The sequence below is a fragment of the Tachypleus tridentatus genome, chromosome 8, assembly GCF_004210375.1.
Source record: "Tachypleus tridentatus isolate NWPU-2018 chromosome 8, ASM421037v1, whole genome shotgun sequence".
Lineage (NCBI taxonomy): Eukaryota > Metazoa > Arthropoda > Merostomata > Xiphosura > Limulidae > Tachypleus > Tachypleus tridentatus.
This window is the reverse complement of record NC_134832.1, coordinates 19,104,029-19,129,502: the sequence shown is the minus strand read 5'-3', so window position 1 is coordinate 19,129,502 and position 25,474 is coordinate 19,104,029. Positions and strand designations below refer to the sequence as shown.

Here is a 25,474-nt window from a genome sequence, read left to right as displayed (position 1 = left end):
GAAAGGACTCATGAAAGAACTTGTACATAAGCGTGATATAAGAGCTACCATGGGAAATCATGTACAAAATGACAGAATTTCATAAGCTGTAATCAAACTAAAAATTCCATCAAATGTAATCAAAAAGGAAAAGTGGGGCCCATCTTAATTATATAGAAAAATAAAAACACTCAAATAGACAAGATAATGAAGAGGTTACAGTAAGTACTTCTCCAAGTTGATTAACAGCATAGCCACCTCCAGTTGCAGCTGATAAGGGTAACAGGCAGATTCCTATTGAGAATGAGCAAACAGCAGCTGGTAGGCCCAACTTGGTTAACAGCATATCACCTCCAGTTGCAGCTGATAAGGGTAACAGGCAGATTCCTATTGAGAATGAGCAAACAGCAGCTGGTAGGCCCAACTTGGTTAACAACATATCACCTCCAGTTGCAGCTGATAAGGGTAACAGGCAGATTCCTATTGAGAATGAGCAAACAGTAGCTAGTAGGCTCAACTTAGTTAACAGCATAATCACCTCCAGTTGCAGTTGATAAGGGTAACAGGCAGATTCCTATTGAGAATGAGCAAACAGCAGCTCGTAGATCCAACTTGGTTAACAGCATAACCACCTCCAGTTGCAGCTAATAAGGGTAACAGGCAAATTCCTAGTGGGAATGAGTAAACAGCAGCTAGTAGGCCTAACATATATAAAAAAGTAATACAATAACATAATAGTGATGAGAAAATGCTCTGAACATCCAACAAAACATACAAGACCAAGGCAAGTCTGAAGAGCAGTAGAAGAAACAGAGAAGCTACTCTTTGGAGAAAAAAACAAAGTGAGGGTCACAAGTGATGAAATATCAGGATCTACAAATAATCAATCATGACATACTTCTGTGTCATCAATAAACCCACCTAATGATTAGAAATTACTTCAAGGAATAATGGAGCTGATTGAAATAAAAATAAGATTTAAAAGGTTTGATAGTAGGACAACAAACACCTTGGAAAAAATGATGAACAAATGAAACAGCCTGCAGACAGAAAATCTTATATCTCCTATGACAACTGAAGGCTAGTAGTAGGATCCCCAGACATGGTGAAAGAACCGAGTACCAGGTACAAATAAGATAGAAAAGAAATAGTAGGACGAATCCCAAAGTTAAGATATGAAGAACCCATATAACTGTAGTAAAAGATTTCCATCAGGTAACAATATGCTATAGTCAAACTCGCATTAGACTGGAACCCTATGGTCAACAACTGCTACTGTGTGGATATAGTCAACAACATTAAATCAAACAATGAGATGAGAAACCCCTTAAAAAGGGACAGGGTAGGTTGATAAGTACTTAGGGAAGGAATAGGAGTCATGACTACAACTAAGACAAAAGTGCAACAAAAGAGGAAAGGACTGAGCATTGGCAAACATATTACATACAAAATATAAAAGTCTCAGATACATGATCAAATACATATTAACACAAAAAGAGAAAACCCAAAGAGAAAGAGGTGACAAATGTACCATGGACAAGGTCACATCACAACCAGAAAACCCCAACGACAATGAAACCATGTGTGTAAAGCGATAGTTGAAGATAACAAGGAAGAGAAAATGGAGGTAATAAGTTAGCACAGAAAAACATACTAAGCCTAACTGGTTCTATATGGAAAAACAGGGCAAAAATCTAGTGGTGTAAAAAAGACTATAAATTCTTCATCAGCCTGAACAGGTTCAAATTCTTAAAGAGGATTAGTGAAGCAAGTTCAGGAAAAAAAATTGACCCATATAATGATCAAATCTTACAGAGAAATCTAATGACAGGCTTCCTCAACCTCCAACTAGTGAAAATAGTGCTATAAGTATATAACCCTAAGTGGGAACATGAACCTAGGAACGCACTGTAAAAATATGCAAGTCAAATAAAAGTGTTTGATGTTAAATATGCAAGTTTTAAAATTATGAAGACAGGTAAATTAAGTAATTTTTCAAAAATTATTCAGTGTAAAGAAAAGATAATAATGAAGAAATCCCACTTTGGAAATTAAACTATGAAAATTCACACAAAAAGCATCAAAAGAAGATGATTACTGACAAACAAGAAGTGATAGTTTGGAATAGAAAAAGTTATGTGCATCTTTAAAGTACATTACTGGTAGAAAGTTGATGCATGATGATTTACATAAGAGACAAAACAGAGAAAAGAAAGAAAGCTTATGGCATGCACAAAATTTTTCTTTCAGCTAGGGAGCAACACTGAATAAGAATAGCTATTTATGTGATTAAAGGTGTATACCTATCATAAATACACTTGCAATATAGAAAAATTATAACTTCTGTCACTTTATGAGTTTTTATTTTATGTTAGTAGAGGTAAAATACTGTATCAGAAATGGTGCTAGATAAATGAAGTTGGTTTACTGCATTGCACACACAGAACCAATGAATGTTTCTTATTCATGTGTTAATATAAGAATTCAACTTACTGCTGTACAGATCCATCACAGCCACAGATCCTAAGAAAAATTCAAGAAAGCATATTTGAGTGTTTGAACTGCCTCTAACAGGATTAGTTGAGTACTGTGATTCAAAGATCATCTTAAGACAATGCAAGTCTTTGCCAAACAAAATGAATAGAAGGCTTTGACAACCTTAGTGAAAATACAGGAGACAGCAGCTAAATAACTGAAGTGTTTGAAACCAACCAATATGGATCACAATCACAAAATAATGGTATTAACAATGTGAGATGGAATATGAAAATAGGCATCTCCAATATAGGTTACAAAACTAGTTTTAAAGTACAGTAACTGAAATGAATATAAACTAGAGCAATGTAATAGAATGGTGCATCATAAAATGCACTAAAAAAGTGTTAAAAAGGTGACAGCCACTAATCACAAAAGTAAATGTAAAAGAAACAAATAAAAAGCGAATAAACCTAACATAAAATTGTAGTAGCTTTACAAGGACTAGGCATTTTATTTATTAATAGGACAGTCAAATGCCAGTTCCTTTCTTTAAACCTATCAAAGTCACAAGTTTTACACATTCTTTAAACATCAAGAGGGAAGGCAGCTAGTCATCATCACCCACCACAAACTCTTCAGCTACTCTTTTGCTAACAGCAGTGGGATTATGAATCAATGTGATGCAATGCACAATAACTTTTATGTAGGTAAGATAATGTGACATATAGTGGCATCTATAATTATCTATTATAGTTTTATTACTATCATATCTTTATGATTTTTATATGTTTCTTATCCATTTGTTTTGAATGACAAACAATCTTATTATAAACTATCATACAACTTGAAGATGTGTTACTTAATTTCTCCATTTACAAAAACATTAATTACAATTATATCAGATCTCAGCTAAAAGTAAAAATGAGTTTTAATAGTGATGTACAAGTCCAATATTTTGATGTTTTCAGTCAATATCAATTTGAAAGTAAAGAGTGATCCTATGGAAAATAACCTAGAGCGCTGAATGCAGTATAAATGATTTATTCTCTTTTTTTTTAACAATAAGTAAAATGAATACATACATCTGCTGTTCTTGTTTTCATATTTAATCTTGACACTGTCCTTCTTTTAGGTACTTTTATTATGTGTGTATATACAGTTATTGTTTTCTGAAAAAATAAATACTTACTGACTTCATTTGTTTTCGTGAACTTTGGCAAAGGAATATCTTTCCCTAAACATGAGGATATAAAAAGACTAGTAAATCTGACAATAAAAATAATAAAAATGGGGCAAGATACCTGTAAATATATGCCATATAATTTAAAATAAAATTTCTTATATATTTTTTTCACTATTTGAACCTTAACAATAAAGTTGATTCTAGTCCATTCTTTTAATATATCTAGAACTGTTTTTTTATGAAGAACTTGACTGAAATAAGAATTTTTTTTAAAATCATTAAACAAATATTTATAAGGTACTGTAAAATAATTTAAATTACAAATTCTTAACACATACAACAGCATTTACAGACTTTACAGAAAAATATCTTCTCATATATATATATACGCAAAAGTATAACAGTACATTTTACAAACAAAAAAGGGGAGGTTTCTAAAAAATCATCATAAACTGCTAGTTACCTGAGGTGAATGTTTCAGAAACAAGTGGAAGACCAGCTTGAGCAGCAGCAATCAGTTTCAGAGCTATATAAAACTGACTACGTCCAAAATGCCCAAGCCGTTTTGCTCCACAAAGCTCTGATATCTGTAATGGAATAACAATTTTTTTTTCTGTGGTACTTTCCTCATAAACAACTTACAAAAAAGTTCAATAATTCATGACAAGTTGTTTTTTTTAATTATGGTACTTAAAACAGAACAAATAATGAAATTCATTTCTGCCAGTATAAGAGTGAAACTCGTCACACTTAGAAAATGTATATACAAATTTCTTTGAAACATATTTTGTATTATTATTACAAATTTTTCAACTGCAGATGACCAAATGGATCAAAAGCAATAAACATGCTAATACTCCAACACTATTTTTTACTCATTTTTATCCTTCTAAAACAAACAAAAACAGAGAAAATTAAATTTAACATTTTCCTAAACTGAAAATGTATTTTCAAAATAAACTTTCTCTTGCAAAAAAGGTTTCATGACTTACACTGCCCTCTATCAATGCTAATTTTCACTAGCAACTAGCCTTGGCTATCCCACTTATCTCTGCATACTAACATACAAATGATTATGCAGCAACCTTCTACCTCTATCATAACTATCACCCTCTCCACTCCTGCAGCTATTACACTAATGGGTTGGAAATGTGAAATGAAGTATCTCCTTGAAATACATTTTCAGTTTAAGAAAATGTTAACTTCCAATACGGCCAGCCCATGTTGGTAGGAGGGAATACAGTTTTACATACACAGATATTCACATATCCCATCTGGCTAAAACCAACATCAGATTCACTTGAAACTGACATTCAACCAACAGTAGAAAGAGATATATCTATTAGAGGTTTGATTTCCAGTCCAAAAGCTGGTAGCACTGTGAATTTATCATCTAGTCCGTGGTAAGGGGAGAAGAAGGATACCATCCAAACACGTGAGAATTTATGCAGTTGGTTCAGCTCCAAACAACATCCAGCAGACGTCAGGAAAGAGGGTGCCTCAGCTGGATGGGCCAACTGCAACATCTGGCAGAATGCTGCAATCGACATCTGGAACCATTTAGAATTATACATCATGTCTGTGGCAGGAAAGTTACCATGCTATGGACATCAGCAAAATGCCACTGCCGTACTTTCAGTTGAGTGTTATCATACACACTTGGGAGAACAGATCTGTATGCAAGATAGCTAGGAACTGGTAAATGGCAAGAACTTCAATGCTTCACTTGAAGAATGAGGAGAAAGCATGTACTACAGAGTCAAAGGACCACAGTATTGGAGATATTGCATTGGGTGATTATGATATCCAATTTTGAAAAGTAAGGCAATCACATCAGGTCTGTAGTAAGAAGAGCCTCAGTGCTACAAATTATTAGAGACTGGCAGTAATCCCTATCTGTTTTACTCCTATTAGTCCATAAGTTTACAGTCTAGGACAATTATAGTTACGAAGAAACAGACCATGAGGGATACTTAAGAAGTCCTGTGGAACACCACATCTCAACGGTGTGTATAACATAACCTCCTGATGTGTTTTGATGTTGTATTTCAGTGCATATAGAACACAATGATGAGGTTGATAAAATAACACCTGGTGACATTTAGAATTGTACATCAGATTCATGGTAGAAAGAGCATCAATATCATAATTTTCAAGCACGGTATATGATCACTGATCATATAGTGCAAAGTATATCCTTTATCAGGCAATATTCATCACAGAGTGGGATACAAATATGCAATAAAGGCCCCTGCAAAGAAAATGGAGTACTTACCACCCACAGATAAACAGTTACAGTACTAATTGTTTCTCAAGGGAAGATGGAAATTTGTAGGAAGGAACATGTTAAGCTGACAGATTTAATGAGAAGAAAACATGAAAAAGATGACAACCACCAAAAGAAAGAAAAAGAAAAACACCAGAAAATTCAACCTGGAAGGGTAATGGATAAAAACTGCAGGAGAGGCAAAAGATTTTACACAAGAAACAAACAGATTTGAGAAACACAGAACAGTAAAGGAGGTGGGTGGGAATAGAATAGTCATAAAGGTGGAATGAGGATGGACGGGTTGAAAAAGAACATGGAGGAAGGCACAGAGGGACTAATTAGAAAGAAAAGCAAAGCAGACAGAATGGAAAAATAGAAGGATTGGTTGATTGGTTTGGTGTTTTATGGCACAAAGCAACTAGGCTATCTGTGCCAAACATAAATAGCATAAATCCAATTTTTACATCTAGTTTACAGTGGTATGAGAAAACCCACAGTAATACAAGTTGTAAATGAATTTCTATAGCATAATTATAATAATCATAACTCAACAGGAAGACTAAGAGTTAATTTCAAAACTCACTGTTAGTGACCTGAAGTTGGGCTTTCCAGTCCTGGTTTCAAGTTATTTGACATTATGGCCATTTTCAGAAAGTAAAGTAATACAAGTTTTAAAAGACTTCTGACAAAATTTTAATTATTATAACTCACCATGATGACTAACGGGTAGTTCAAACAGCAGTGTTAGTCACCTGAAGATAGCCTTTCCAGTCTTGGTTTTTGAGTTATTTGACATGACAACCATTTTCTAATTTCAAATCTAACTAGATATACTTTGATTCTTAAAAGGGAATCACATTAAAAAAAGGTCTGATGTATAAATTAAAAAACTTAATTAGCATTAAAAAGATTAATGGCCTTTAAAAAACTAAAACATTTCCAAGGTGGACAGTGTCACCATAACCAATAACATTGTCTAACGTTATGAATAAACCTTGGGACAACACATGTTTAAAATGCTGCTGTCATTGAGAGTTGTAATAACAGCAAGACAGTAAAATGTGGCTTATTGTGACTTGAGTGTCACACAGACAACACACTGGTGCACTAGTCCCAGATAAAATAAAACGATGAGTTAAAAAACTGTGACCAATGCATAGTCTAGTTAGAACTTCCTCTTTCCGATCCTTATGGAAGCAAGATGGCCAAAATCCAATAGAGGGTTTTATCTGGAAAAGCTGGTTTTCACTTTGCTCACTCCAAGTTGACTGCTAACTGGCACAGAGCCGAGCCTTGAATACAGGACCATAGTCCATGTATGGAACAAGCACAGCAGTGATAGTGCCAGAGCAGACACATTCAGCTGCAGTGTCAGTGAGCCTGTTCCCATGAATACCAACATGGCCTGGTATCCAGAAAACTAAATAGAAGTAAATGTTAAAGAGAAATGAGCCAGTCAATTTTGAATATTAGTGAGAATAGGGTAAGAACTAATGCAAAGCTATTCCAGGGCCAGTAGAGAACTAAATAAGTCAGTATAAATAGTGCAATTTGAGTACTGCATAGCTTCTTCATGATCCAAGGCAAGAGAAATGGCATACAGTTCAGCAGTGAACACAGAAGTTACAGAGGGGATTCTGTGCACAACCACCAAACCACAACAAACCATGGCAGAGCCTACAGAGTCACCTGATTTTGAACAATATGTATAAATAGAAATGGAAGGATAGTTTGAAAGATGTTCAGTAAATAATAGACAGTATTTTCAATCAGGAGTATCTGCTTTTCTCAGATGACTTTTGGGGACTGTAATAAGCCATGGTAGGATGGGCTGACCAATGGATACAGCAATGCTATCCAAGGACAGACCCAATTCATCCAACTGCTCCTAGATACAAAAGCCAAATGGAGCAATGGCAGATCATCTGTTCTGAAAAAGCGTGGCCCACCAAGAAAGGAAAACATAACCCCAGGTGGGATGGTTTGGTAAGAAGTTTCGAAGCATACAGTAAAGACAGTTGCAAAAGACAGAGGTGCAAAGGAGAGTCATGAGACTCTGTGTATAAGCTCTGAACTGAAGAAGTGCAGAAAGCCTTGGTGCAGAGCCAAAGACCGTGATAATTAATGGGATCTAGCATCTTTAAAGCCAAGGTCCTGGCAGAGCTGTAGACCAATGATCCATAGTCTAGTTTCAATGAAATAAGAGCATGATATATCTTTAGCATAGAACATTGATCCACTCTGTAAGCAGTGGAAGAGAGGGTGTTCAATGCTCTCATACATTTGACCTGTAGGTGCTTGATGTGTGGTATAAAGGTCAGTTTACAGTCAAAGATAAGCCCCAAGAGCATAACTTCATTGATACAGAGTTCAGGATCAGGGTGAATACCCTGATGGCAGCAAAAGTGCATGCAAATGATTTTAGAGAGAGAGAAGTTAAAACCGTTTGCTGTGGTCCACATCAGTAAATGATTGAAAGCAGTTAGTAGTTGCCACTCAATATATCTCATGTTCAATGACTGACATAAGATGCAAAAGTCATCGACATATAGCCCATTTGCAACAGTAAGAGGGAGTTGTTCAGCGATGACATTAACCTTTATACTGAAAAATGTGACACTCAAAACACAGCCCTGAGGGACTCCAAGTTCCTGTAGAAAAGAAAAGTGTTGAACCCACATGAACTTGAAATCACCTATCTATTAAAACCACTTCAATAAAAATGGGCAAACAGCCACGTAACCCATATAATTGGAGGTCTTGGAAAATGTCATACCTTCATGTTGTATCATAAGCCTTTTCAATGTCAAGGAATACTGATACAAGACGTTGTCATTTTAAAAAGGCTTCTCTGATTGACGTTTCAATTTAAATCAGGTGGTCCATGGTAGAGCATTGTCATTGAAACCCACATTGGGTGGGCAAGAGGAGGTTGTTTGATTTGAGGAACCAAACAAGATGAGCATTAACCATCCTCTCTAAAGTCTTAAAGAGACAGCTTGTCAAAGCAATTGGAATCCTTCCCAGGCTCAGAGAAAGGCAGGGCAATAGCCTGGCACCAAGCATCAGGAAAAACATTCTTCTGCCAGATCCAGTCAAAAACAATCAGAAGAATAGCAAGAGAAGCAGGAGATAGATGGCACAGCATTTCATGGTGTACATCATCAGATCCAACTGATGTACTGCCAGACCAATAAAAGGCTAGTTTGAGTTCCACCAGTGTAAAGAGAAGATTATAGTCATAGAGAAAATCAGCTTGAAAGAAAAGAGGTGATCACTCTGCCCGAGTCTTGATGGCTAAGAAGGTGGAAGATGAAGCAGAAGTGCTAGAGACTCTGCAAAAGCTTTCACCTAGAGTATCAGCAATGCTCTGGGTATCAGCTACTTCCTAGCCATCGAGTGGCAAAGACAGGGTGAACACATGCTCATCAACCAACAGTTCCACCCCTCCATGCACTTGTCCATCACACAGCCTGTCATTTCTGTACAAAGAAAACTGCCAAAAGATGACTGTATTGGCAGGTTTCAGAAATGTTTCCTGTTAGGAAAGACACACAGGATGGTAGGAAGCAATCAGTGCTTTGATGTAATTCAGACTTGAACGTAAACTTTGACAGTTCCATTGTATCAAGGTGGCCATTTTTATTTATTTGTAGGCAAATTGGATGGAGAGCCTTTCTGTTTATGACCATGTCTTTTTTCTTTATTGTCTTTATTCGAGGCAGGTCTATTGACGTTCATGGACCCTGCCCTGGTTTGATTAGGCAGGTCTTGTTGTTGGAAGAGGATTCCACAACTAAGGATGTGAACGAATGATTGATTTGCATCTTGGGGTGAGAGAAACTGTACCTGAGAAAATGCCTGTACCCAGAACCAAAGGGAAGTGGATCTTTGGGTTTGCTGGCATGTATGTTAGGGACAGAGATGGGTGTTGATGTTGATTCATCAACTTTTTTAATCATGGAGATCAAAAGACTTTACACTTAGTTTGAAAATGATTCTTTTGGAGGCACAGAAAGATCCATTTGCACTTCCACTATAGCAGTGGAACAAGGTGCAGCAGAATACAAATGAAATGAAGCTGTAGACAGCAACTTTCAAGCCTCAGGGTAAGTAATGTTTTGAATCATTTTGAAATGCTGCACCTCTTTTTCTTCCAACCATTCAGGTAAAGAACAAAAGTAAGATGGGTGAGAGCCATTGCACTTGATGCAATGAGGGTCCATTTCACACTCACAGGCATTGTGGTCCTTCCTGCCACAATGAGCACACATCAAGGAACCACAACATGATGTCTTTGAGTGACTGAACTGCTGACACTGGAAACATGAGAGGGTTTGGAATGTATGGTCATACCTTGCAATTAAAATAATCTGCCTTGATGGTGGCAGGTGGATGCAATGATGTAACTGACAGAATTAAGACATTGGTCAGCATCATAATTCCATCTTTGCAAGTGGAGATATGCCTCACTGCAGAAACTACTTACGTGGAAAAAACCAGTGAGAATCTCTGACTCATGGATGTTATTCAAATCCCTCTCAACAATAACTCTTCATGAGAAATTCAAAGTAGCATGAGGCATAATCTCAATAGGTATATCCCCAATTGCCTTTGAATGCAAGAGAAGTTCACTGTGTTGAGGTGTGGATGTTTCCACCAATGTCACCAGAGCAAAGCTTCTTTACTGGCTTTGGAGAGACAGCAAGTTCCTCTAGTCCCTTCTAAATGAAAAAGGGAGATATCTTCCCTAAAAATTTGTCTGAAAGAGAAAGTAGTATAAGAAAATGAGGTACAGGTGTTACAGATGTTGAAGAATGCTGCTCAGAATCTTCAAAACGTGGTCATTTACCTATGGACTGTTTGTTTATTATTTTATTTAAGTTTTTATCTGTAGGAACCATAATAAAAAAGAATATTTTAGTACCCACTGATCCCACCCACCATGGAGCCCTACGAAAGAATGCACTACAATACCAAACATGGGAACTGCTGCAATGCCAGGTTTTGATAAACACAAAACCCAAACACCAGCATCAGATACAATGTACACAACACCTGTTGAGAACATCCAACACTGGTACTTGGTTAACTCTTGGGAGACCACCTCAAAGCCACCCATCTACAGGAATTCAAGGTCAAAGTGGTGTGTTAGGGTTGGATCCCTCCTCCCCTTCATGGATCATTTAGCATGGCAAACACATGGGTGGATGTTTAGATCCCAGAGAAGGTAAATTGAAAAAACACAACCTTCCCTGGGAGGACCCCTCACCATGCACAGAAATCCACACCAAGGGAAAAATGAAAGGAACAATACAACATGGATAAGATTAGCAAACAGATATTAAACTAGTTATACAATGGGAAGAACAATATTTATGATATAGCTTTGTACAAAGCTGTATCTGATTCAATAAACTTGTTGAGTATTTGGATGTTAGTTAACTTCCTCAGTGGTGAGGATTTAGTGTTAACATTGGTGTGAAAATGGAAACTTATAGCCACCCTGTTTCCTATGTTACCATGCTCATATAGTAACCAATAAATGCTTTGTGTCTTGTAATATAAATGCAGTCAGTATAGGATGAACTAGTATTTTTGGCTTAGACTTCTTGCTTAGTGCTTTAGAAACAAATTATTCAGTGATTACTTTTTGTTTTAATGTACAATATTTTCTGAAACATCTCTATAATGAAACAAAAGTCCAAATATTTTACTCTTAGCATTAGTGTACCAGTATTTTGTAAAACACAGTAACATTTTGGTTACCATAATTAAGTGTGTGTGTGTGTCTGTGTTTATATATATATAGCATATATATATATATGCTATTATTTTTAAATAAATGCTTAAATAGCAGTTATTTTTCTTTAAACACAGAAGAGTAAATAAACATTATTTGGAAAATAATGATCTTTGCCAATTACAAAGTCCTTGTTCACAGTCATGAGCTTTACTTGCTAACCCTCAATGTAAACCTTGTCAAAATTCACACGTGGAGATGGAAAAATAATCATTATTGTAGACTTTATATATGCATTTTGGAATACAAGAAAGTTGTAAATTACTATACTGATACCTCACAAAACCATGGAATTTATTAGAGTTCCTAACATACTCTGTATTTAGGTCTAAAAAAAATCTAATTTATATTCAGTAAATAGCCTTGATTGTAACACTTCAAAATTTTAATGACAAGTAATTTAGGAAGAATGATAGAATTATGTAGAAGAATGTAGAGCTCTTTACTGGTTATAAGTTAATTTGTATACAAAAGTAGGCATAGATAAACAAGTCTTCTCAAATGATGAAGTGGTGGGCAGAAACAATATGGTGGATTCTTTAAATATGGATACATCTTAGCAAAAGTCTTGGTTCTTATTTTATATTCAAGCCTGCCAATATTGGAAATTTGAATTTCTGATTCATAAGAAACTACAAAATTTGTATTGTGGGCTTCATAAACTAGAATGCAATGAAACCCAGGAGGCAACATACCACGTGGCACACAAAAATCAATGTTTAGCCTTTTTTATTGCTATTATTCACTTTCAAATTATATTAACTAATGTATAATACAAAAATTTAAATTACAATTTATTGCCACACTTATAACAGATAAATAAAATTTTGAATATAAGTCTACAAATGTGATGACGAGCCCTTTGACCCTTAAATGCATCCAAAGGGTTAAAAGATATTACAGCAGATTAACATGGCTTTTACTTTAGCTCTATCACTATGTCTGTGTCAAAGCAAGTATTTCAGGACTTTTTGAAATGTTTGTGTTTACTTGTTTTTAAATTTCATACAAAGGTACATGAGGGCTATCCACATTAACCATCCCTAATTTAGCAGTGTAAGACTAGAGGGAAAGCAGCTAGTCATCACCACCTACTGCCAACTCTTGGGCAACTCTTTTTCCAACAAATAGTGGGATTGACTGCCACATTATAATGTCCCCATGGCTGAAAGGGCAAGTGTGTTTGGTGCGACAGGAATTCGAGCCCACAACCCTCTGATTACAAGTTACAAGTCAAGTGCCTTAACCACCTGGCCATGATGGGCCTTTTAAAATGTTAAATTAAAACTTTAATTAAACAACTTTATTATCAATCTAGGTTAATAAACTAGACACAAAAATATAGTTTGTAATTCAACTGTTATATAATCTAAGACTGAATTTCTTAATTTCAAAAACAAATTTGTAAAAAATACTTATATTTCTATAACATGTGATGCATATGATTTCCTATTTCTTAACTTCAAAATTTTATGAATGCTAAAATACAATGCTGCAACTTCTTACCAATTAGAAACAGACTATATACAACACAGGCCTGTGAATTCAAACTTACAAAATATTTCAAATAATTTGGTTATGCAGATTTCATAAGGATTTTCTTACAAATTGGAAAGGGAAAAAAAACTTAGATTAAAATATTATTTTGGTTATCACAATGAACATTTTTTATTATTATGTTTATTGAGAATAATACAAACAAACTGGAGAAAAGCAAACATTGATGTAAAATGAGTATGTGTCCTCATTATCCTGTTGTTGTTTTTTATGTTTGTCTTTTAATTTCATTACTATATGTTGTGGTCCTTCTTTCATATATTGCATCTGGAGCATCTTATTGCAATGACCAGCAGTAATCAGCCATTATGCTAGTGTTTCACCTTCTTCATGACTCCTTTCCATTTTCCTAATGTCTTGATGATATCTTCCCTGATAGCACCAAGATTTTCAGAGAAATAGTCAATACTTGAGTGTAAGAAATGAACTTTCAAGCTCACGCAACAACCCAACTCTTTAACTTTATCAAGCATATTATTGACAATATTTTTGTAATTTACATCCTTGATGTTTCCTAAAAATTTCTTAACATCTTCAAAGACAATCCATACCCTTCTTTTCAACTTTCTTCATTGTCCTTTTGAACTGTTCATCCAAAGCCAATTTCCCAATCTGAGGTCCAACAAAATTTTACCACAAATATAACAATATGTATGGGTCATTTACACAGCCTCTTGTTGTGACAGAGACATATATATAATACTGAAAAGAAAAAAGTAATGTCCAAGTGCATGCACAAACAAATGCTTTCCAGAAATTACATGCCATGCAGCCTGTTAACCATTTATATACTAGTGATGTGTTTCTCATGGGTTCTAGAATGATCGATAAGACTCTCACATCACAGTTGGTCTAGAAAAATCTAGTGGTTGTCAACATTTTAAGCATAATGAGATGTGACCCATGATGATGAGAAACCAACTTGAAATAAAAATGTATTTCAGGACAGCTGGTATGAGTATTAACACTTTTACTAATAAAGCATAGAACAATGTTTCCACCTTCAGGTTAACAAAGAGAGAGTTTGCAACTGGTTTTCTAGTAGTTTCAAAACCAAAAATAAATTATACATTCAATGAAAGCAAATAAAGTATTATTCATTTTATTTCATGTTTGTCAACTTTTTATTTCAGTGTGTATTGATGATTTCAGATTACAGAAAATATATGAGAAAAAACTTTTACTGAAAAACTTCTGATACTCATTTAGTAAGTTCTAGAATTTATGCAAATGAAATATATAAAACTATAAGAGGAAAATAAGTATTTTTATTTTAAGCATAAATATCAACTTTCACTCAGACTGACTCAGTAAAGGTTTCAGAAATTTCCAGACAAATAAAAAAAAAACTTTACAACAAAACCTTATTTTTCCCTTACTAAAGATTTGTAATGTTTACTAAAACCCTACAAGTTTTGTAAAGATACACTCAGTACATTAAGTTATAGTATCTGTAGTTTCCTCATTATGTGGTTGTATAAAAGGTAATAAAATGTGCAATTTAACATAGCACTGCACTAATAAGCATATTTTAATAAATTCAATGGTAACATTGCACTGCTTGTTTTGTCTACAGCAGGAATCCTGTGAAATTTGACCGCCAGCTCTAATTGTGTGTGTGTGTGTGTGTGTGTATGTATAAAACATACAGATACATAAAACTGTTTTAATTTTGAATTATAGCATGAGTGTTAAATTTAGCTATTTTTAGAAACAGTAACTTATTACAGGTTTGTTCAGGTAATTGTGTAACAAATTATATGTTGTGTAGTTCAATTGTTGGATTATTGTGTCATGTTACCCAACACTTCTAACCTATTATAATTGTTTCAATTTAGTATTGTTGCATAGCATACAGAATATTATATGCTTCTGTTAGCATATAAATATCCGTATAAAATGTACTTTGAGTAAATTAGTAAAATAAAATTAGTGATATAGTCAAATCTAGACTATGTGTTTGTTGGTTTAGCTGTAAAGAGCATATAGTAGCTTTTCCTTTCTATAGTGAAATTATTGCACATTATATTGTAACAACACAGAAAGAATAATTTTTCTTCTAAATTGTGTTCTGAAGTAACTGAACCAGTCTGTGTGGACTTTAGATGAAAAACAATTATATAAAGGTATAGATACAATAGTGATAATCAATAGTGTAACATAAAATAATTTATCACCAATTAAAATAACAGAAAAATAATTCATATTGTCACTCATATTCTAAAGTAACTGAACCAGCCTGTTTGTGTGTGTGTGTGTGTGTGTGTATATATATATATATATATATATATACACACCAATGTGTTATATAATTCTAATGGCATAAAATATCAAAAGCCATAAAATACATGAATAAATATATATTAAGAGCTTCAAAAATGAAAAATACAAGATATATAATTTCCCAGAAATTTACAAGTTAATGTAAAAATATAATAGCTTTTACAACATTTCCACTAAAAATTTCCTATGGATATATTTTATCCAAAAAACAAAATAGATATTATAAAATTTGAAATAAATACTAAGACTAATTTTTTTAGCTTTTCATATAATAACTGGTAATGGTTTTATTTTCTAATTTTCTAAACAACCTTCTTTCGATACTATAGCCATCACAAACTATACAATTATCACAAAATGACAAAATTAGATATACTGCATTTTGCACCTAAACTATTAACAATATATATATACTCACATACATCTAGTTTATCCTTTTTGCACTGTAAAAACATGTAACAACTGGCAACACATAAATAATATAGTAAAAGAGAATTCATGGTTCAGTGTTTTGCATGTTTCAAATTAGACACTTTTAAATAAATGTTTACAAACTGTCAGTTTACTAGCTTTAAAAACAACCTGTATTTAATAATTTCTGTGTCATATCTGCCAGTTAATGCAGCAAATAGAGATATTATGATAAATTAACAAATTTAAATTTACAAACATTATGCAAAAAATGTCTTTTGTTTTCTGCATGTTCCCTTTTTCCTGTATTTTTTCCCTTAGAAAAGACTTTGTTTTTAATTTCATAGCCCTAGTTTGAAACAGATTTGACAAATACTAATAATTTGAAACATTTAGGGTAAACATTGTCATTACTTTTGACACACAACTTGTAAATTCATAACTAGATGACTGAATGCCATTGTTGAACAAGGAAATAGTCTTCTGAAATTTAAATCAAAATTCAACTAAATTACAGAGAAAATTTACAATTTTTTTCTTAAAAATGAAAGATAAACTAAAACTCACTTGATGCAGTGTTTCTGTTGGAAGTTGAGAGGCTATAAATAGCTCAGAGGCTTTAGTGCCTGAAATTCTTCCTTGGTTTTCCACATCACAACAGCTGAAGAGTTCTCCAAAAAGCCGTTGTTCATACTCAGAAAGTTTTAATCCCAGGGTCTCCATGACACCTATCAAGAAGGTAATAATTTCCTACATTGAAAATGTATTTCTGATAGGCTCTAACCTGCACTTGTATAATAGATTTTCTTGACTTGTACTGCCCTCTATGTGCACAACTTTTCACTTGCCACAAGCCTTGATACTCTCACCTAACTCTCATGTGTTCATATGAGACAGTCATGTGATAGCAAGCAACAATCCTTCATCAATAAGAGAGCCACACAACTCCCAGCACAGCTCATTCCATCCACACAGCTTATCCCAAATTCACTTTGAGATTCAGTAAGAGAAAAGAATAAGAAACTGGAAGTGGGGAGTAGGATGGAAAGTGTGAAAAGAGTAAGAATCTATCAGAAATACATTTTCAGTGTAGGAAACTGCTAACTTCCAATACATTATCTTACCTCTTCTCCTATAACAGCTATAATCCCACAGCAACCTGATAAAGAAACTAGTGTAGCATTACCTGGATGAGTCCCCTTTACAAAACACCCAAAGGTAGCCCATATGGTCTGTTAGTAAAACGTATGCAAGACAAGCCATGTCTCATCCAGGAAGACTTTTCCTGTGAAAATGGTGTTTAGTAATAAGGAGAGAAACACAGGAAGAACTCCATAATATAAATGATGAAATTCCTGGTGCAGACCTTAAGGGGGAGTTTGACATCATCCAACACCAAACGTACCAAGATAGGAATGTCTACCTCATGGTAGGAAGAGGATCCTCTGCTGTTTCCCTCAGACACAAGAACAATAAGGAAAGGAGAATTTTTGTTCCAAGCACCAGCATCATCATGTGTGCATGTACAACACAACCAACATGAGTATCTCCCAGAAACTAAAATAGAAGTGACAGTAGTTTGTTGTTGTTGTTTGACATTTTATGGCACAAAGCAACTAGACAATCTGCACTAAACAATTGGTTAAAAAAAGAAGAGTAAAGGAAAATTAAGTTAAAACAAAAAACAATGGCCCAACTTCAGATAAAATCTTAAAAATAATTTAAAAAAAGACAATGGTCCTTAAAAAATTAAAAACATTTGTAAAGTGGACAGTATCACCATTGCCAATGACACCATCCAATGTCAGGAGTAAACCCATGGTAAAGACATGTTTAAATGGTCTCATCACTCATGGTCATAACAATCACATGACAGTAAAATGTAGGCTTAAGTGTTACGCAGAACACACATTGGTGCATCAGCTTATAAGTTAAACAACTGACCAATGCATAGCCTAGTTAGGACAACTTTCTTCTTCCAATCCTTATAGAAACAAGACAGCCAAAGCCCAGTAGAAAGTTTTATGTGGAAAGGTTTGTTATCACTTTGTTCACTCCTAGTCAACGGCCAACTGGTGTGAAGCCAAGCCTTGAATACAGGGCTGTAGTCCATATATGGAATAAGCAAAGCAATGACATAGATAGCAATAAGAAAGACATAGATGTGGTGTCAGCGAGCTTTTTCCTGTGAATACCAACATGGTCTGGTATCCATAAAAACTGAATAGAAGTAGATATTAAAAAAGAAATGAGTCAGTCCATTTTGAATATCAATGAGAATAGAGTGAAAACTGACGTGAAGTGATTCCAGGGCCAGTAGAGAGTTAAACAAGTTGGTATAAATAGTAAAGTTCATTTACTGCATACCTTTCTTGTGTTCCAGGGTAATAGAAATGGCATACAATTTGACAGTGAACACAGTTACTGTAGAGAGGATCTTGTGTGCAACCACCAAATCACAACAAACCATAGCAGAGCCCACAAAAATCACCTGATTTTGAATCATCTGTATAAATGGGAATGGAAGGATGGTTCAAAAGATGTTCAGCAAATAGAAAATAATACTTCCAATTGGGAGTATTCACCTTCTTCAGATGACTCAAATAAAGGTCACACTTGAAGATGATAATAAGCCATGGTGGGATGGGTTGACCTGTGGAGACACCAGCATTATCTGAGGACAGGCCTAATTTAGCCAACTGTGCCTGAATACAAATGCAAAATGGAACAAAAAAAAAATAAAACATGGTGGCCCACTGAGGAAGAAAAGCACAATCCCAGGTGGGATGCTGTGGTAAGGAATAGTTTTGAAGCATACAGTAAAGACTTTTTCAAACAGCAGAAGTGTAGAGGAAGTTCATGAGATTTAGTGTAAAAAGCCCCCATGCAGAGCTGATGTGGAAGTCATCGACAGATTTTGTTTATAATGAAAAATGTGACACTCAAGACACAGCTCTAATGGACTCCAAGTTTCTGTGGGAAAGAACAGAAAAGTATCAAAGCCACACAAACTTGGTATCACAGGTCCATTAAACAATTTTTGATAAAAATGAGCAAGTGGCCATGCAACCCATGAGTGGAGATCTTATAAAATGCCACACCTCTACACAGGAGGTGGTTCACAGTAGAGGTTTGTCATTGAAACTCACAATAGGTGGGTGAGAGGAGGTTGTTTGATTTGACAAACCAAGTAAGTCGATCATTAACCATCCTCTCTATGATCTTACAAAGACAGTTCATCAAAGCAACTGGAGAGTAGTTTGAAGGAATCTTGGGATCCTTCCTGAGCTTGGAAAAACATAGGATAATAGCCCAGCGCCAAGCATCAGGAAAAACATTCTGTTGCTAGATCCAGTTAAAAACAACCAGAATAGTAGAAAGAGAGGCTGGAGAGAGATGGCACAGCATCTCATAATAAATTACATCATGTCCTGTCTGATGTACTGCTAGAACAATGAAGAGCAAGCTTTGAGTTCCACCAGTGTAAAGGTGCAATTCCAGTCATAGAGACAATCATTCCAAAAGGAAAGAGGCAATTGCTCTGCCCAAATCTTGATGGCAAAGAAGGTGTGGAATGAAGCAGAAGTGCTAGATGCATGAGAAAAGCTTTCATTGAGAGCATTAGCAACTTCCTGGCCATCAGAGAGCAAGATTAAAAGGAGGCAGAATTATACTGCCAATTGACCTTCCAAATCTCATCCCACATGACTTTGGAACTGGTGGTAGATACTACTTGTGTACTTAATCCAAGATTCCTTCTGGCTTTGACATTTGCCCTGTCAAGCATGTGCATGGGCCCTCTGAAAAGCAATGTGATTTAAAAGTGTGGGATACCTATGAAAGGTATAACAGTCATCTATGCATGATCATTTTTTGATAATGTTTTTTTTTAGTAAATGAAGATATCCATAATAAAATAAGAACATTTCAGTTCCCACACACATGAAGCCCTACAAGGGAACACACTGCAATGCCAAGCAAAAACACTGCAGCAATACCAGTGTTTTGTGAGCACTATACCCATACACCAGCATCAGATACAATGTCCACAACACCTGTTGAAAGCATCTAACACTGGTACTTGTTTGACCCCAACCCAAGTGGACCAGCCAATTGACCCTGAGTGGTACCCCAAGGCTGCCCATCTACAGGAATTCAAGGCCAAGGTGGTATTACGGTTGGAACCCTCAACCCTCATGATCCTCTCCTCCTTTTTCATGTATCACCATGCAAAGTAAATACATGAATGAACGTTCAAATCCCAAAGGAGGTAAAGTAAAAATACAGAACCTTCTCTAGGAGGTCCCCTTTTCATGTACAGGAATTCACCTTGAGGTGATAACAGTAGGAAGAAAAATTCTTAGCCAAAGAGGTTAACTGCATTTTGGCAGAAACTGTCCAGTTCCTAAGCAGGTGGCAGTAGAAGAAGTGTCTATACACTACCTTCACCAACAGACCACCACCCTACTCTCAATCTAGTGGAAGTGAAAGTTATCCTCCCCACCTGACTAGAACATCAACTGCTGCAGCCAAAGGATGAAGAAAAGGCAACCAACACCTGGAACCTAGAATTCAAGTGGGTAGCAAATGCATTCATTCCTAGAGTACTCCACTTTGAAGAAGGCTAACCAAACACCTGTGGGTTGAGGGACCACTCTATGGGAAAAATCTTATTGGGGTATGATAAACAATCTGTGACCAGATTCATGACAATCTTGTATATGACAAGCCATCAATCAAATGTAATGGCTATGGGGCCAAACAGGAGGTCCAACATGTATACAACTCAATCAAGTGCCCCCTTGCTGAGTGATGTTTGAGACAATTATGAAGTTGTCAAAATGGATCATAATCAACTGGTTCCTGAAAGACACAAGGAAATGAACCAGCCCCCAAAAAACAGTAACCAATTCTAAAAGATTAATATGCAGAGATGAATCCACTACAGACCAATGGCCTGAAATTGCCTGCATGTCCAGATATGGATCCCAACCTACAAGAGAAATGTCCATGAAGAAATGAACCTTCAGATGACAAGGAGGAAGAAGAATACTAACTGTGGTGTCATCTCTGTTTAAAAACTAAGCAAAGTCCACATGAAAGGAAAGAGGAAGATGGATTGAGTCACCCAACAAATCATAAACAAGGTTCAACTGATCTTGTAAATCTCACTGGAAAGGTTGTATGTGAGCTCAACTGAGGGGAATCAGAGTCTCCAAAGAAGTTCATGGCTTCAAAAGAGACAAAGCCTCCTTTACAGTTAGAAAAGGAGAAAAAGAAATGGTCTGATACAGAATCTCCATAGATAACAGACAAATGGCAAAAGGTTGGGCCTGGTTAACACAGGAATTAAAAAATACTTCAAGATGAACAAGATATTGAGGGAGGGGGGGAGGACTTCTCCACCTTGACAAGCCAAATTACAATTGTTCAATTAAGAAACTGAAACAAGGACCAATAAACAATAGGAATTAGACAAACAAAAAGCCAATGAAGAAAGAAAGACATGCAAACAGGCAGACTTTGATTCTGGATTCTAATGAGTAAAGAAAGCCCCTCCAAAATATCTTTCCTAAAAAGGGAACAATGAAAAAGTCCCATAAGGAGATTAGAGTGAATGGATATGGGACAAAGGGGTAGCAACAACAGAGAAGACATGTTTTGAGGGAAAGCAGAAGAGAACAATAATACCAAAGTGGAAAACATCAGAAAATGAATCTCCACCAAAAATCCCTCAGGGGAGTGATGATGAGCCTCAGACAAAAGGTGAAGTGTGGAAGGGGAATGAAAAAGGAAGAATAAGGGGAGGCAAATATGGGAGAATTGAAGTTATGAAAACCTAACTGAAATATTGGGATCCAAGTCCCACAGAGGCAGAAGAGTATCCAACTACTTCCATATTACATGGAAATCAAGGCAAACTGACCATAAAATGTAATTGATCCACAAACCTACTGGCATTAACCCCAGTATTCTGTGAATGGGGAGGAAAGAACAAGGGAAGGAGAGAAATCAAACGAAATGGGAGACAAGAACAAAACATAATAAACCTGATTTATCAACTCCAGGAAAGTAGAAAGCCTTGGCACATCCACTGGTGCTAAACATGGCTGTGTGGCATAGAATGGGAAAGAAAACATGTTGAAATAATTGCCCTCTTATTTAGGTACTTCTGAACAAGGCATAATAAGATAATTTGGAGCTTGCATGAAAGTATCCAACTCTTGGCAAACCACGATGGTAACATTTCTGTCAATAACTATGAACACGAAGCCACTGTAGACAAAGGAAGGACAACTGCTGTAGGATCAGCAGTAGTAGCAACTGTAGCATTAATCTCTAAAAAAAAAAAACAACATGAAATTCACATGTACAAATGAAAAGGTATAAAACTGAAGTGTAGCAAACTAAAAATAATCTAACTTCTCTCAAAAACATGTAATTCATTGAAATTCCCAAAGAAAAAAAACACTTCTAAACACCACTAGTGCCAATCTAAAATTGAAGTTCAGTGAAGCTGCATGGAAGAAGTTAGCCATGATAGGAGTAGTGTCACATTCATACTGTTTGCATATTTATTTGCATGCAACACGTGAATTTACACATATAGAGGGCAGTACAAGTTCAGAAAAGCAATTACATGAGAGGTAAAATATTGTACAGGAAACTTAAGTTCTTGCAAAATGAGACAGAAAATATTTAGTAAAGTCAATTTGAATGCACAAATAAAACATAACTGTTGTCATATTTTAATTTGTTAGGTTTTGGTTCAAATATTTTATATTTGAACATGATTGTGACAATTGCTAAAACGTATTTTAAAATACTGAAGCAACAACAAAATTCAAACATTTACATTAAATGAACCTATAAATAAAGTGTATCCTTAATTCCACAATCCAACCTCATCTATAAAATTTCTGTAATCTTACAAAAGAAAATTGCATTAAAGAAACACAATATTGAAAAACTGCATTTTAATTTTATTATATTTTCAATTACATCTTCACATATACATTCTAGCTCTGTGATATTTTTCAATCTTATTTATTATAAGCATCAAGTAACCAATGCTGATGAAGACATGATAAGTCATAACATTTCATATTCTTTGCTGTTTAACTTTCAGGTTGGTTTGAATCTATCATAAATAAAAGATAAATGATGCTAGGGACTAGCAAAAAAACAACTTGCAATACAGTTTTCATCAAGGTTAATATACTTCACTTGAGCAAAGTTTTTCTCACAACTTTCAAACTCTTAGGCTTGTCTCACTTCATATTATCATGACTGAAGTAACAGAATACCGAGAAAAATATCTTTAAAACATAAAATTCAATATTAAATTTTGTCCTTTCTTTGTTTCTTAACCACTCTAAAAGAGAATATCAAGTAAATGATTTTGCTTTTATGTTTTTCCATTTACAACATTATTGCTGATAACAGATTCTACTACCAAAAAAAAAAAAAAAAAAAAAAAAAAAAAACAGAATTTTTTCCATCATTTATCATAATGCTAAATGCACAGTTCTGTGGAATATTTGAACCAAAAGTAAAGACACTTGTGTAAACAAATGAAGCAAGATGAAATAGTAGCATGAATACATATTTTTACAGCATCCTTTTATCCTGGATACATGGTCTATAATGCATAAAATGAATTTTATTTCACTTGAAGGTATGCATTTATGCAGTTTTCTTAGTTTACATTTTTTAAAGCAAGTATCACTCCGAAACCCATCCTGTTCTTTTCAGCACATTTTTCAATAACAAAAATAGCATTATCACCCAGAAAAGAAATCTCAGCTTAATATTTTAACACTCAGAACATTTATTACATTATAATTTACTTAACTCCCCATTAGGATTTAATCAGTATTTTTAAATTTTAACAATGTAACTGATTCCCATGTCGGTTTCAGATGTGAACAAAACTATTTTCACAGAAATATTTTGCTCAATATAACAAGAGTGAAATTAAGCTATTTTATTTAAACATCTAATAATGAAAACTATCACAGAATGATATATACCACAGTGAAGTATCTTTCTGTTAAATATACTTCAGAAGTGTACAAACAGTCATTTTTCAATTTATATAGACTGATAATCTAAAATGTTCCGAGTTAAGAAATATGTTGAGAATTATTTAATAATTTGAATGAGGATTTTTTGGATGATTTAATATTTCAATTTTATAAATGGTAAAATGGTTTAATATGAACAATAAAAAGTACTTTCAGCTAACAATTAAAAAAAAATTAAGTTATTCTCGGCCAGGTTAGTGTTAATAGATCTACTAGAACTGGAATATTTTCTAGGATTTATGGCTCATTATTACAACTATGCATAGTTAAAATGTATTTAGATTTGTTTTACCAAGCAGCACAAAAATCCAATGCTTTATTTTGTAGTAATGCAATGGACATCCATTTTTTTTACTGTTTTACATCTCATGCTAAAATATTCACAATATTAATTCAAAAATAAATTGTCAAATACATTTAACATTTTCAGAGCAAATAACAAAATGATACAAACAAATGGTTATTTTTTTTTTTATCAAGAATGACACACTGATATAGATTCACATTTAAGAAGAATCGTAGTGAAGAAACTTATTCAATGACATTACAAATAAAGGAGAAAATAAACTTTTAAGATAGCTGGTAAATGAATGAAAATCATTACCAACATATTGGGGTAAAACATTTTTCTTTTTTTAATTATAAATATCCAATAACAAAATTAGGCTTAACCCTTTCAATACAAATCGGTCAGAATCTACCTAGCTCATAACCACAAAAGTATCCCTGAAAGTAATTGTACTATGATTTTTTTAACAATGCATTCTCATCTTTACAAAATTTTGCAGGTTATTGGTAAATATTACAAGGCTTTCATACACAAGATATCAGGTTTTTAAATGAAGCATTAAGAATATTAAATTAAAAATTGTCTCAAGTTTTTTTTATTTCAGAATATTAATTATGCAATGTGCAGAGTAATTTTCACATTATGATTAAAAATACTTTTATGCATCAGAAAAATTTCAAATCTCATATTTGAAATCTTTATAATGTCCAAATAATTATTCAATGATTTTGAGAAAAAACTTTAAGATTTTATCTGTTATTTTCACTATCAAATCTGAATTTCTGTATGTGTTTGGCAGATTTGACACATCTCATAACCACCACAAATAATAAGGAAATAAATATAAATTCTGCTTTTGTAAAATACAGTCACAGTTCAGTTATAATACATTATTACTATTTACAAGTGGTTAAATGTAGTTTTCATAAAACATAGAACAGTAAATTAAAAAATAAATCAAACAATTCTAGTTATAACCTTTGTACCTGTTTGCTGCTTGTTGTAGGTTGCTAAGCCTTAAAATGATTTTAAACATGGAAGATGAGAAACAATCTTTTTAGGTTATATATACATATTTGAATGACCAAAAATCATAAATTGCTATATCAATACTAAAAATTTTATTATAATTTAA

General features: G+C 34.3%; 1 protein-coding gene across 7 annotated transcripts in view; it reads right to left on the bottom strand.

Moving 5' to 3' along the window:
* Reps (RALBP1 associated Eps domain containing) overlaps positions 1-25,474 on the bottom strand; it is a 103,687-nt gene that overhangs the window by 75,145 nt on the left and 3,068 nt on the right. For 5 of the 7 annotated variants that reach the window (XM_076517838.1, XM_076517837.1, XM_076517842.1 and 2 more), the window contains exons 2-5: positions 16,531-16,691; positions 4,104-4,227; positions 3,647-3,691; positions 2,473-2,502 (exon numbers count right to left, since the gene is read on the bottom strand). In XM_076517838.1, coding sequence (XP_076373953.1) covers positions 2,473-2,502; positions 3,647-3,691; positions 4,104-4,227; positions 16,531-16,686 — 355 coding nt within the window. In that variant the 5' untranslated portion in view covers positions 16,687-16,691. The remainder of the gene's footprint in view (positions 1-2,472; positions 2,503-3,646; positions 3,692-4,103; positions 4,228-16,530; positions 16,692-25,474) is intronic. The other 2 variants (XM_076517841.1, XM_076517843.1) reach the window with 1 other exon arrangement.